The 14,326-nt window shown below is 34.5% G+C and overlaps 1 protein-coding gene across 5 annotated transcripts; it reads left to right on the top strand.

The window, feature by feature from the left end:
- The first annotated feature begins 1,948 nt into the window (after positions 1 to 1,948).
- On the top strand, positions 1,949 to 13,957 carry CEP44 (centrosomal protein 44). 5 transcript variants are annotated; one of them, XR_008973487.1, is made up of 10 exons: positions 1,949 to 2,079; positions 2,696 to 2,843; positions 3,830 to 3,976; positions 4,803 to 4,910; positions 6,333 to 6,464; positions 6,812 to 7,048; positions 10,457 to 10,526; positions 12,444 to 12,644; positions 12,922 to 12,959; positions 13,754 to 13,957. XR_008973487.1 is itself a non-coding variant. In XM_057419166.1 (10 exons), exons 1-10 carry the CDS (start codon positions 1,991 to 1,993, stop codon positions 13,809 to 13,811), a joined length of 1,155 nt encoding a protein of 384 aa, XP_057275149.1. In that variant the 5' UTR covers positions 1,949 to 1,990; the 3' UTR covers positions 13,812 to 13,957. The 5 variants fall into 5 exon arrangements, 4 of the variants coding, with proteins under 4 accessions (XP_057275149.1, XP_057275151.1, XP_057275150.1 ...); XM_057419166.1 differs by having other exon boundaries at positions 12,517 to 12,644; XM_057419168.1 differs by having other exon boundaries at positions 6,839 to 7,048; positions 12,517 to 12,644.
- The last annotated feature ends 369 nt before the right edge of the window (positions 13,958 to 14,326 follow it).

Raw genomic sequence — 14,326 nt, forward strand, 5'->3', positions numbered from 1 at the left:
CTGTTGGGTGGTGTTGTGGGTTTTGTTGGCATTATTTTCTTTGTTTGGGGTTGTTTGGTTTGCCCCCCCCCCCCCCCCCCCCCCCCCCCCCCAATAGATGTGTGTGGTCGAAAATCCTTTCAGGAAGACCTATTGCCAAAGTGAATACGACCAAATAACAAGGCTGCAAACTGGAGTACCTGTCAGAGTTATGATAATGTCTTTGGAGTGTTTGGTCTGAATGTCAGGTGTCAGCAAGAAAAAATATATAAAATGCTGTATCTCAAGGATATCTCTGCCATGCTTTCTGGTAATGCCTCTTTACTGCTTGGATTGGTAGGCTTAAAGTATGTTTTGTGTCAAGAAAAGCAATTCAGTGTAGACAGTGGCAGGCAATTATCTCCCAGGTTCTAAGCAGAAAATAGAGCATTAAATTTCTGTTCGAAGGCTTTATAGATGAAATCATTACTGAGGCTTTTGGGGGAAGTAAAGTAGTGGATTAAGCCAGTCACAAGCAGATCTCAAGGTTGTGATGAAGGAGAGCTGTTTTTGTGAAGTGTCAGTCTGTACTTCTGTACTTTCACTAATGTTCTCTCTCCCTCCCCCACCCTTGTTTTTTTCTCTAAACCATTGAAAAAACAGTTTGGCAGTTTGCTAATAGACTTTCTAAAGTCCTGTCAGCCTGTCCAGATTACTATAATGCAAGGTCTTGGTTTTCAGTTGTGACCTCAGACTGGGTGACTGCCCAGCTCTTTGCTTTTAAAGCCTTGTATTGGAGAAGAGCTAATTAATAGTGGCTGCTTACAAACAAATGGTTGCAAGGTAGATTACATAGGACTCATAGGCTGTCTCTAAATGTAAGTGTATTTTGAAGCAATGGAGTGAGGACAGGGTTCTTTAAGGTAATTATTAGTACTGATATTTGAAGGTACTGCTGCAGGTGTTTAATTTTACTGCCAGCCAGCCAGGTGGAGTTGCCAGTATTCCCCAGCCATCTCTTCCATTTGAGAATTTACTAATCAGTTTTGTTTGGTATAACGTGTTAAAAGTAGGAGCTTCCTGTACTTATGTGTTCCTTTGATAGATGTAAAATTTGGTTTGGATGATGGTGATTTTATGCTTTGCTGATTCTTTTGTTGTCGCTTTGCCCCCTTTTTTCTCCCTCCCCCCACACCCCTTTCTTGAAGTCTTCAGTTTTCTTTGAAGGATAGTTCTGCAGGGAGAAAGGCACCTTCTGTAGTTTGCACCAAGTCCTTAGATGTCCTTAGAAGTCCTCTGTCCAAGTCCTTAGAAGTCCTCTTTCTTCTGCAAAGTAAAGTAAATAGAAAGTGGGTTCTCAACTCGTGTTACAATGTAGAAGCTAAACAGGGACCTTTTGATTATCATATCAATAAACTTGTACCTATTTTGAAATATTTAGGCAGTCTGCTACCCTCTTCCCCATGAACAATTTTAGATGTATTTAATGGATCATCTAGATACAAAAGCGTTGTCTGTGGTGAGTTGTTAGCCTGCGTTCCCATGTTTACTCATCCAAACATTGCTCTCTTGGCCAGTGAGCTTGGGGCCAGGTGAACAAAGAATAAGCAGCATTCAAAACTGAAAAATGCAAAAGCCTTTCACTGCTTGTGGGCTTTCTGCTCCATTAAAACAGAGAAGAAACTTGTTTTCACTCAGTTTTAGTGGATTTAACTGGCACTAAATTCTTTAAATGCTTCCAGATAGCTTTAAAGATTTTTTGATAGCTGATCGGGTTGAGGATTAGTAATTGGTCCTATTTAGAATTAATGATGATGACTGATATTAGTTGGTATTGAGCTGTAGCTCTGTGCTGTACTGTAGCACTTTGGAAATGGTCATGTCTAGAAAAGAGGAGCAAAACCCTTTGAATTTCAGTGATGACTATATTGCATTTTATAATTTTTGTGTTTGTTGTTTTGTGTTTTGTTTTTTTTTTAAGGGGGAGAATTGCATTTCTTTCATAATCTAGAGAAGGATAGTATTTGGAATAATGGCAACAGGAGACCTAAAAGGAAGTATAAGAAAAATAGAGCAAGGACTTCGCTTGATAAATTATCCAAGAGATGTGGATTATACAGTGTAAGTGGTAGTGTAAATAAATTTATTCTAATATATGATGACAGCAAGATGTGTAAACAAAATATGTATAAACATTGGCATTGTACCCAGTGATGAATAAGCCAAGCATATGTCTGTGGGAAGCTGGGGGTTTGCTACATGCGAACTGGAAGATAAAAGGATGTAGTTTTGCTGTTCTGAGAATCCTTGTAATAATCATGAAGTGTATCTTCGGTGTACACTGAAGTGTATTGCTATCTTGCTCATTTTTTCTTCTCTGTTTTCCTCATTTCTTTGATTAATCTCTCACCTTTATAATTTTCTCTGTAGTTGCTAGTGAATTTCATCTTGCAAGTATTGAAGAAAAAAGTGTTGAATGTCAAGATGACAGTGCTGATGGGCTTTAGACTGGACAATGTTAAAATCACGAGAGTCACAAAAATGTTGATTTGAGCGTTTGCAGATAACAGTAAAAACTGCTGAATGAGAGATGCCTGGGGAAAAAAAAAAAAGAAATTGAGGAGATACTTGGACATAACATACTGTCTATATTAAAACACCTTTCAAACTGTTTGAATTCGCATAATGAAATGCTTTGTTGTCTTCTGCTGTGTAAAGTACTTTTGTTTCTCAATAGGCTAGTAAAAGGTGATCCAGCTGCATTTTTACCTATCATCAGCTATTCTTTTACATCTTTTTCAACTTATATAGCAGAGCTTTTGGTAAAGTGTGATGTGGAACTCACAGCAAAGAGTGACTTGCGTTTTATTGAAGCTATTTACAAGGTATCTGTCTTTATATTCTTCATAGAAGAAACATAGTTTAGGGTATGCCATTGTAAAAATTAAACATCTAGGATAAATTTTACTAGAAAATAAAAGGTTTTTTTTTGCAATGAATGTACATAGTAATTCTGTTAGGTTTTAAGATGTGTAGTAAGTCACTGTGTGGTAAGTCTTTATATAAATTTTTATGAAAATAAAGATGGATGTTGTTAGCCAAATCTCAGTGTTGAGACAATGGCAGAAACAATAACACTATTTGTGTATGTTTAGTTGTGAATAATACTGAAATGTTTAATACACAATAAGTTTTATAGAAGTTTTCTTAGAAGAAATAATCAGCAAAAAAATCACATCAAACTTCAATGATCATAATGAAAGCCATGTTAAAAAATACAGGTATTTTAAAACGCCATGCTGTATTAATATATAAAGTCCAATATTTAACAGCTTAAAAATTGGGATAAAATTCATAACTGAATGAGTATAATATTTTAATTCTTCAAAATATCCATAAGCACATTTTTATAAAAGGTGGCTTCGTGTGTTAACGAATATTAGCTTATTCAGATTAGTTTGTGCCCTGCGGAGGACAGAGACTGCTTTACAAAGAAGCTCTGTTAGAGCCTTACTTAGCCCTCTGATGTATTTGCTGAGATTAATACAACTTCTTATCATGCATTCACTTTGAGAAGTTTTGCCTTGACTTTTAAATATTAATGTCTAAAATAATTTATTTCACGAATCTTAAGAATGTGAATTAATCTTTACAAGAGTGTTGTGAACGAAGTGTTTTGGAGGAGATATGTTTAAAGTCTAGTTAGAAGGAACGGCTGAGAATATATAAATAACCAAATGTTAAAAGGTTTAACTGCTGAAGTGCAGGATGAAAGAAAAGATTGTAGAAAAAATAAGAACCTGAGCATGCCATTTCTGCAACAGATTGCATAGTGATTTTGAAAGTGAAGCAGACTCTTATTTTGTTGCAGCTTCTTCGAGATCAATTTCAATATAAACCAATTTTAACAAAACAGCAGTTTCTTCAGTTTGGCTTTGTGGAAAGAAAAATGCAGATTGTTTGTGACATTATCAACTGTGTGGTAAAAAAACATAAGGAATTAAGTAACTCGAATAAGGTATTGATTAAATGGTAATTGTATTATAAGTTTTTTTTGACATGCTTGATGCTGCAGATAGAAGCTGAACACTTTTTAGATGCAGCTTTGCTGATGGTTAAAATAGGGGGGAAAATTAGTATGAAGTTCTGTTGTCAGACGCTTGAGCCCTATGGAGTATATGAAAGACATGAAGCTGGTAATGCATTGTAGTATAAACAAACAAAAAAAAGAATAAAAATAAATTCAGTACTTTTTAATAGAAGTGATTATATTTTATTTTATTCTTCTTGACATAGTGAATATGTAATTAGACTTTGCTAGTTCATTTAAAAACAAAGCAAAGCCATCAGATACGCTAAAGTTCTGGTAATATTTCATTTAAACATGACACTTGTATACCACTGAAACACAAATACATCTCAAACCTGATTATTTTCTTCATATTTGTTTTGCATTATTAAGTCATTTTTATCTGTGTCTTCTTTAATAAAAGAAATTTTGTGTCCTCATATTTTATCATTTGAGCTTGTAACAGTCTTCAGGACTGTTACTTAGACTTGCTGTATACTTAATTTGTCGCTTTTTGGGGCATAACTACCTTTTTTGTATTTGCTTGTTTTTCAACTTTGGGGCAAATTGTTTTCTGTTTATGACCAGCTTTGATGCAACCTCGTATAGACATTGAGTGTATGAATGCAGCATTCACTTCCAGATCCATTTTCTCTGTAAATTTGAGTGTTGTCATGGGTTGTGTCCATGTGTCTGTATTGCCTCCCCACACTCCAGAAAATATTTCTGTGTTCCTGTGTTAGAAGCATATTATTTTCTTCTCTTCACTTTGAAGGTTAAATCCCAAGCAAGGAAAAAACCCAGATTGTTTAAATCTGAAATAAGGTCAAGCTGTGATAATGTCATTACTGATATTAGTGACCGTGCTCTGAACTCCAAACAGGTATGAAAATAATTTTTATGTTGTATATCTAAAGGTTAATCTCGTTTGTAGCAAGTCAGACCAGTTGGGTCTTTTTTTTTGTTTGTTTGTTTTTTTGTTTGTTTCTTTTATTGGTTGTATTTGGTGTTCTTTGTTTGCTTGTTTTTTTCCTTTTCCTGAAGAAGTGTGCCTGACTGAAATTATAGCTGAAATACAGAAGGTATTGCTTCTCTTGTACTGACTAGTTGATCTTAAGGTCTTGGTGGTAATGATGTAGGACTATTGTTTGCTGTTTAAATCAAACGGAGGGACAGGAATGAAAATGCAATTGGAAAAAAAAATACCCTGTTTGGTAATTAAAGTGTGTTTTATCTAACATTGCAGTGTTTTCAATGCAGCTGTCAAAATGCTTTTTGCTCTTTTGTCTGAATCTTTTAAGCAAAGATTTCTTAATGTAATCTTCCGCTTGGTTTTGGTTTTACAAGAGTAATGCTTGATCTTATGTGTTATGGTACTCTTGGCCTGTGGAGGAGACCACTTTCCTAGTCTTTAATGCTAAAAGGGTGCAAAGGAAAATTGTACAAAACTTTTTGGAATCTGCCCATTTAACTGTGGATGATTTCTATTTAGAAGGAAAATGCTGCTTTCAGGCATGAGGAAAACTTAACAAAGGGAATATTTGGAATGATTTATTTTCTGGTTGTTGAATGGTGGAACTGAATGGGGGTATATGTGAGTGTATTAAGAGTTCCCTAGAAGAGGAGAGTTTCAGTTTCACTAAAACATCTAGGAATCTAAGTCTTAATATGTTGTACAAAACTAGTAAATGTGAGTTTGTAATCATTAGGTAATTGTTTTGTTTTGTGGCAGATAGCAATCATGGGACTTGATCTACCTGGAAAGAAAGCAGAATTTGTCTCTTATTTTTCTTTCTCTAAGGGAAGCATTCAAAGCAAACGAAATGTGGTTAGTAGTGTTATTTTGCTGACAGCTGTCAGGGAAAAGAGAAGAGTTCTAATCTTAAACTACTTAAACTTTTCTGGTTTTGAATGTTTGAGTGGCAATGTTGATGTTTGACCTGTCTATACATATGTTAATATATAAGGTAAGATTCATACCTCTCAGTCCACACTTGGAAATCTAACAGCTCTTACAATAGGAGAGGACATTAATGCTTTAATTACTGTTTATGGAAGAAAACCAAGGTACACAGTGCATATGGTAAAGTGCATGTGTATTTGTTTTACAGTTTTTCATGTCTATATGATTTTTTAAAATGAAAATCTCTGCTGTTGCTGTCTGTTTTGCAACCAGTTGGGATAAGATTTTCAGATTCAAATAAATATGAAAATGATTGGCCTTTTAGGGTTGTTCAGTTGCTTGGCGATGAATTGAATTTTTTTTGTGTGGTGTTTTTTTTTTTTTTATTTCCATGTTCAAAAGAAGCCTTTAGTGGAACGGCACTCAGGAAATGAAATTAGTGGTGACCTTCATCCATTACCCCTTCCAGCACAAGGAGGTAATGAAGAAGAATTGTGCCTAGATCATGATGTTGTCAAAGTTAATTGTGAACAAGTAAGAATTTCTATTTTAAGATGCTGTCAGCATGTATTCTTAACTTTTCTTGCAGGACTTTTATAAAGGGATAAAGTTTTTAACATGGTAGCTGGATCCTCCTTAAATGTAACTATAGATATGTAATAAATATATTGAAAAAGTTGAAAAATGTCAATTAAATTGTACTGGCCTTTCAAGAACCAGTTCTGTCAACAGTTTCTTTTAAAAGCTGAGCTCCATAGGAACATTATGGCAATTGTGAAAGAAATAATTTTCTAATGTAGCAGAATCTGACTACTGAACTTGAGGAAGGTTCCACTTGATTTCATTGATTAATTGATGAATTATGTCTGTTTTGAAATCAGAGGACATGCTCTTGTCCATATTTTCAGATCATAGAAGATAATTCTCAGATTGAGGCCCTGAAGAGTCAGCTTGCTGATTGCCAGGAAAAGCTTCATAAACTGGATTGGATGGAAGATAAACTGCATGTTTTAGAAGAGAAACTGGAAGGAAAGGTGATCATAGATGAGAAGGACTGGAATAACTTGTTGAGTCGAGTTTTGCTTCTTGAAACAGAACTGTTGTTGCAATCCAAAAAGGTGTGTTAACTTCTATTTCTATAGCAAAAATGGCTCCCAGACACGATGTTGTTGGCCTGTTTCTGTTCTTGCTGCCTCCTATATTTACTTTTCTTGCTATTTTTAAAAGCATGATCTGAATGGAAGTGCTGTTTATGGAGTTGGTGGTATTTTTTTTAATTGTTAAGTTTTGCTGTTTTCTTATGCTTTGTGAAGCAAAGCTCTCCATTGGAAATTGTTTCCTTGCAGGTGTAGTGAAGTCTGTTTTCAATAGTAATGACTCTGTGTGTTTTATCTCCTTGTGAACTTATAGAAGGAAGCTTTTGAAAAGACTTATGCTGCCTTTGAAAGCTTAATATTTCTGTAGAGAGTTTTGTCATGCTAGTGATACATTTAAGGTTTCCCTTGTTCTGGTATGCATATTTCTCAATTTCTCATACTGTACTGCAAATGTTGCTGTTGAATATAATTTTATTTTTTTTTAATTCTCCAAACTAATCAGATACAGATACTCTCTTTGGAAGATTAAGTCTTCATTCTGTATAACTAATGTTGACAAAAATAGATGGCATGCTTAATGGAAAATACAAGGTTAATGGAAAAGTTCTTATTTTAGTCCTCTTCTTAGTTTGTGGCTCTCTTGTAGCCCAAACCTGATGTTTTTTCTCTTTTTCTTTCACCCTCCTCTTTCTCCTCTTCCTATTCCTTGTCATGATATTCGTTGCATTTTTAAACATGTGAAAGTGCTACAGTTGTAATGTGGCTACATTGGGCATATTTGTAAAAGCAAATCAAGTATTTTGTTGCATTAAGGCTTTGTTGTTTTTCATGCTATTGAAAGATCCCTGTAGAACTGTAGAATCAACTAGTTTGGAAAACACCTATAAGCTCTAGAGGCTGGACTTGATGATCTTAGATTTTTTTTTTTTTACAACCTAATTGGTTCTATCTGTGAGTCTGTCACCATGTCCTGCCTTTACCTCAGAACTGCCAAGTCCACCACTAAACCGTGTCACTGAGGACGTCTACACAGATTTTGAACACTTCCAGGGACAGAGTTTCTACCACCTCCCTGGGAAGACCATTCCAATACCTGGCCCTTCACCCTTTCACAATATCCAATCTAAACTTTACCCTGGTGCAGCTTAAGGCCGTTACCTCTTGTCCTATCACTTATTACTTAGGATTAGAGACCAGTCACCTCCTCACTTCATCCTCCTTTCAGGTAGTTGTAGACAGTGATAATGTAGTTGTATGTGCATTACATAATTTTACGTATGTGCACATGTAGGTATTCTGAAATGCAGTGAACCAGAGCATCAATTTTGTGATCACATGCTTAGTTTCAAAGTGTATTTGCTTAAGTATCTCATGTATATCCTTTAGATGCTGTCAGTTGCATTCCAGAAGTTGAAAACCCTTGTAGAAAATACTTGATCAGTATTGCATTTGTCTCTGTAATTGTAAAAATTGTTGAATTTACTTGTAATTAGAAGCTCTGTGTGTGTTGCTGGCCCTGCAGATTTCAGTGTTGCTAATATATGTATGCAAGACATGTTTTTTTTCCCTGTGTTCCTTGCAAGTGTGCTAGTTATGTAAAGTCTCAAAATGAAGAAGTGTTCAGGCTGGTCACTAGGTTATTTCTAAAGGCTGTACTCATATGATAAGGATTGACATTCTCAATCACTTATGTTTTAAACACAGTTTGTTGGTAACAGCTAAAGTGATTTACAATTTAAAATGAATTTTGTATGGATATTGTAATTTAATTATCAATGGTTATAAGTCCAAATAACACCACCAGTTATAATACTTTTGTCTGTCAGCAGTCTCAAAAGGCCTTCAGCTGAATAGACATGGTTTTGCTCTTGGGTGGAAGTGTGTTCTCCAAGAGATACTTGTTGCTTTTATGAGGTAGGAGCACAGGAAAGTCTGTTTCAGACTAGGCTTGTTATTTTCTGTAAATTTGGTTTATTATTACTTCAGTAGCAGTTTATTTCAGTTGTTCAGAGGTTTGGAATAGCATTTGGAAAATATTTAGAAAATACTTAACTTTAATACCACTTTAAAAATTTCAATAAGATAATTGTATTTCTGTACTGCATGTTACTGAAAGAAGTCACTGCTGAAAGAATTTTGAATGTAATTTGTGTAGCATTGTTGCTTGTCCTTTTTTCAAAGCAAAATAAGCTGGCTTTTATATGTTAAAAAAAAAAAAGTCTTCAAAACCTAACTGTTTTTGCAATAGGCATTTGAAAACTGCCAAGAAATAATCCTTTGGCCCAGGGAATTGCTGCTTCTTTGTTTCATGAAATTCCATCCAAGTTGTGTTTCACATATAGAGAAACAATTCAGAATTACTCTTCTTCTTACTCTTGCATTTTTTTAGTTTTTATTTTTTCAGGGAATTTTTGGCACCTAGCCAGCATAGCAGGAACACTAAGATCTGTCTTGCATTGCTGCCAAAGTAGCTGCAGCTGTGCATTTGGCTCTGGGAAGGTCTGAAAGATCAAATCGATTTTGATGGAAAGAATTGAGCAGAAGTAGTCAGTGCAGATCTCTCAAATGTATCCATTATTACAATCTTTTTCTGGGCTTCTTCTCATACAATAGCTACTATTTCAACCTCATTCGCTTATTTGGGTGTAATATTCCCCTGTTAGCTAATGTAGTTACTGCAGGATATAAAGTGATATACGTTACTAAAGGCTGAGATTTCAAATCATAATGATAACTCACTGGTGAAAAAAAATCCAGATGTTGTGTGAGTGTTGGATTTTTTTTTATTTGAAATTAGAAAATTGCACTGCAGAACATTTATTGTTAGTACGATTTTGTTTCCTTCAACAACCTTTTCTAAGCTAGATTGAGTTAAATTTGGCACCTTTCTTAAAAGAGCCCTCTCTCATTTAGGAGCCTGGGAGACTAGCCTAAAATATACTTTTGAGTTCTAAACGCTTACGTGGCATGAATTTCAGTTCATGTATAGGCTAATCTTTCTAGGACTGAGGAGCTGCATTCCTGAATATCAACTGAAAGTAGAAAGTAAACTTATTTTGTTAAGGTAACAGCAGACAATGTCAAGATGTAATTGTTAGCACAGACCAAGAATGGTCTGATTGTTCATTTTGCTAATAACTAAGCTATCTAACTATATTTGGACTTGGTTTTGAACTGTTTATAAACAGCAATAGTCTACTTTTCAAATGCAATGTGTGTATGCAAATGTTGTTTTTTTTTCGGTCCTGTAAAGACAGCTGTGCAGTCCCAGCATATCTGGATGGTGTAGCAAATGCATACTTTAGTACTTAAATTACTTAATTTTAGTACTTCAGTACTGAATTACGAAGTACTTAAATATACCTTTGTTTGGTCAAAAGATGATTTAAATAAAGTGTATGGCTAAAATGTAGTAAATTTTTATTTCAGAGAGAGTTACCTACAGAGTTAAGCAATATAAATCAAGAAGGTTCTTCTAGTAGGATTCCAGTTTCCCCTGGTGAGTATTAATGATTATATTTTTAATTAACATCATATGCTAAACTTTTTGCTGACCTTAACTAAAAAAGTGTTTTTTTAAGTAGACAATTGCAATTTAGTGACCTCTGAATTTAAATGGATGCTGCAAACTGAAAGTTAACCTATCAGTCGTTTTGTGTTTGTAATTTATTCTTTAGCAGCTGTACTTGCTGAAATAGTTTTTAAAGCATTATTGAAAACATACAGTAATTAATGGTTACAAATAACTATTAAAAATCATAAAGATGCGAATTTAATTAAGGTGCTATAGTTAAAGCTGTGAAAAACCATGTTATCTGCACTTTGAAGGAGTTATAATAATGTTTTTAAGATAAGCTGTTCATAAACATGAATGATATTTGCTGCCAGAGCTTTGTTATCATCATAAATGTGACACCATTTTGATTGTTTTTTGCTTTTATAATGGCTCGGGACAAATCAGGGCCATTTCATTTACAGTCTGTGGTGATTTCCAACTCACTGCTGAATATTCTCTATAGTTTCATCCCATTTGAAAGAGTTAGCTATCCAAGTAGTATTTTTGTTGAACTCTTATTGTGAAGATCAAGACAAAATCTTTTCTTCCTTTCTAACTTTTTGCTAATGTACAAGTAGAAAATGAAACAGCCTGAAGCGATAAAGAAATTACTTATGGCCTAGGGAATGTTTGTAATTCTTCTGTCTGCCTCAGTGGTAGCTCTTTAGCCCTTACTCTGCATCATTCTCTATTAATTTGTCCTGTTTCCTTCATGGCAGCTGTTATGCCTACAAACAGTAGTAAGGAAGATACTGTTTCCCATTCTCACTTGTTAGGTGTTTTTGTCAAGTGGTGGGTTGTTGCACTGAAACTGAAAGGGAATCTCAGTAATTCAGTTTTCATGGAAATTAGGAAGGCAGTTTCTTGGTTATGGCAAAATTAATTTTAATTTTCAAGTCTCAGGAATGGGACCTTTTTACAGACCTTGGAAAGTTGCAACATCTTTACTTCCTAAGTTTAGTGGTATGTTACTGACAGTTGAGGTCTTTGTAATGAGCAAGCAGGCTGATGGTGTTTAAAAAAGAATTTTGTATTTTCATACTTCTGGAATTCTCCGAATTCCTATTATTCCTGCTTTTCTAAAATATGATTCAGGAAATTTTAGGCATACAGGTTACATGGCCAGTCTTAAGTCTTCTGAGATGTACAGTACTTGAAATGCTTTCATGTTCTTTTTGGTTGTAGTGTTCTTCAGTAATAACAGTTGTACCGAAGAAACAGTTTTTAATTTTAATAAATTAGAAGTAATATAATATTATTTTAAATACAGGATAATATAGCTAGAAAAGTTCTAAAGGTATGATCCATAGATGGTGGCTCTACTAGAAGAAGAGCAAGGGATCACTTTTTTCTTCCAAATGCTAAATTCTGTTCTCCAGCAATAGTATTCTAAAATTGCAGAGTATCAGAGCCTTCCCAATGTAAAAAGAGAAGTCTCTTTCTGCTAAATGGATGCTAAACTTATCCCAGCCGGAAGAGAGCTAGGGAAACAGCCAGACCTTCATCCAGCTTTTAAGCAGGAAGGTGATATTATCTTTTTATTTCTGCTGCTTATAAGACAGCTTACTTAGAACAAATTATGACATGTTTGAACAGGCAGTTTACAATAAAAAGAACATAAACTATTTTAAGTTACTATTAAATGTTTGACCTAGTAATTACACTTTAAGTGTTGATTTTATTGTATCAGGATAAAGGTAGCATTCCTAGTAATCTTCTTGGAATTTGCCTTATGTGTGTTATACATACTATACAGCATTTATCTTATTTTAAGCAAATGAAAAACCTATTTTAGTCTCTCACCACTAGCTTTTCTTTATCCATCTCTAAACAATGTAAATCTCTAAACTGTAAATCAAGCTTATTTGATAGCTGACCTTGCAATAAGAGAGCAAAAGGCAAAGGTGACCCAAAACCAACTGTTTCTACATAGATACAGAGAGGAAGGAAGAGATGCCAGAGTGTCTTCATCAGTTGTCTGGATACAGTTCACTATTATCCACAGACCCATCTCCCAAAGCTGTGACCATTAATTCTCATGATCTGACAGACATTTCGAAGGTAAGTAAAACTGTCAAATGCTTAGTTGATTTCTTTTCCGAGATCAAGAGAACAAGTAAGCATTAGTTTTAGTTGTATATACTACTAGTGATAAACAGGGAAGCTGCAAAACTATATCTAGTTCTGTCTCATAAAAATCTTTTTGATACGTTTTCTAATGTTTCTTTAGCAAGCAGGGCTTAAAATCACATTTTCTCTATGAATTTTTAGGTTGAAAGTCCATCTGAAGAATGTTAGCTTTGAAGAGTTCACTAACTTTGTTGCTTTTAAATTGCAGGAGACAACAAGACAAAGAATGGAAAGGATAAGTAAAATGTAAGTAATATGAAAGGGCAGCAGGATTTCATTTCCCAGGAGGGAGTTGTACTGGACTGAGGCATATAGAGAATGTACATGTGTTCCAAACCTCAAAGGTCTCTACATCAGGTGTGGCATTTCCTTATGACTCCACTGGATAATAAATCCACTTACAGTTCTGTATTTGTGGGATGAGTCACTGTTTTGGTTTCTAAAAAGCAGTAGAAAACATTCTTAATAGTATTAACTAGAGCTTAAAGAGATTAAAGGGTGTTTAGAATCTGGTTGACAAGGAATTGAAATATTATTTATCTTCTGATAGGAAATCCCAGGTACTCGCAACTTTTCTTCCATTACCTTAACTCTGTCTTTGTTGTTTCAAGTAAAGTAAAACCAGTTTCAGCTTAAGCATTGTAATAACTCTAAGGTGTATTTGATACTAGTCCTGAGATCTGTAATGAATTTCTTTTTGTAAGAAATATTTTCATTATACTTGCAGAGAAATGCATTGCTTGTAATGTTTCTTTAGCAAGAGATTTTCTATTCTATAAGGGCCTGGTCTCAAAAACGCTGTAGCCTTTTTTGTGATTTAATTTTATTGTATAGCTTACTTTATGTATAGTTAAGGTTTATAGATATGTGGTAGGCATTTAAAATACAAACCAATTGCAGAGGAAAAGTGGGGATGAGTGGCAACAAGGTTTCATTATGCTTGTTAATATTTTGGGGACATTAGAAAGTTAAAGGCAAGTCGGTTATTTCTTACCATATTTTAATAAGTGTTTGTGTGTGTAAACAAAATTTATTTTCAGAATTGAAGAAACCTCAGAATTGTTGAAAACATCAAGCAGCACCTCTGGGAAGACCTGAAAGCACAGGTCTACAGACCTGGTCTCTGTGGACTTACGGATATCAGACTTAATATGTATGTTTATACAGCATTGAATTTTTAATATATCAAATTTGTAATGATCACCAGTGGTTTTATTCCTTTGAATAAATATTTGTCTAATTCATCTGTGTATTGATTTCCCTTCCTCCAGCCTCAATTTTTGTTTTTTAAAAACTCTTCAAATATCTACCCATCCCTCCCTTGTAAAGTTAAGTCATTACAGCAGTGTATTTTTGTGTTGTCATTTGTTAGCCGTGTGCTAAGTAATATGTTTTTTAAAGTGCAGGCTTGAGGACCGTGGTTTACATCCTGTTGGAAACGTTCCAGCTGGGACTTGCGTATTACACCCAAGAGGCATTCTTGCATACCATCTTACAGTCTGTACTGCTGAATAAGTCTTAATGAAAACCTAAATACACAATTTCAAATCTGTACTTTTTTTGCTGTTGTTTGTGGGGTTTTTTTGTTTGGTTGTTTATTTTAAATATAAATT

The sequence above is a fragment of the Pezoporus wallicus genome, unplaced genomic scaffold (assembly GCF_028554395.1).
Source record: "Pezoporus wallicus isolate ANWC-B61680 ecotype Strahan unplaced genomic scaffold, APGP_CSIRO_Pwel_v1 contig_2384, whole genome shotgun sequence".
Classification (NCBI taxonomy): Eukaryota; Metazoa; Chordata; class Aves; order Psittaciformes; family Psittacidae; genus Pezoporus; species Pezoporus wallicus.

What these genes read in the sequence shown, in the direction of transcription:
- CEP44 (XM_057419166.1), top strand. Translation starts at nt 1,991, where the DNA reads ATGGCAACAGGAGACCTAAAAGGAAGTATAAGAAAAATAGAGCAAGGA. An exon ending in GTGCTCTGAACTCCAAACAG is followed by an intron (nt 4,911 to 6,332) that starts GTATGAAAATAA and finishes CATGTTCAAAAG; the next exon opens with AAGCCTTTAGTGGAACGGCA. An exon ending in TCAAAGTTAATTGTGAACAA is followed by an intron (nt 6,465 to 6,811) that starts GTAAGAATTTCT and finishes TTTTGAAATCAG; the next exon opens with AGGACATGCTCTTGTCCATA.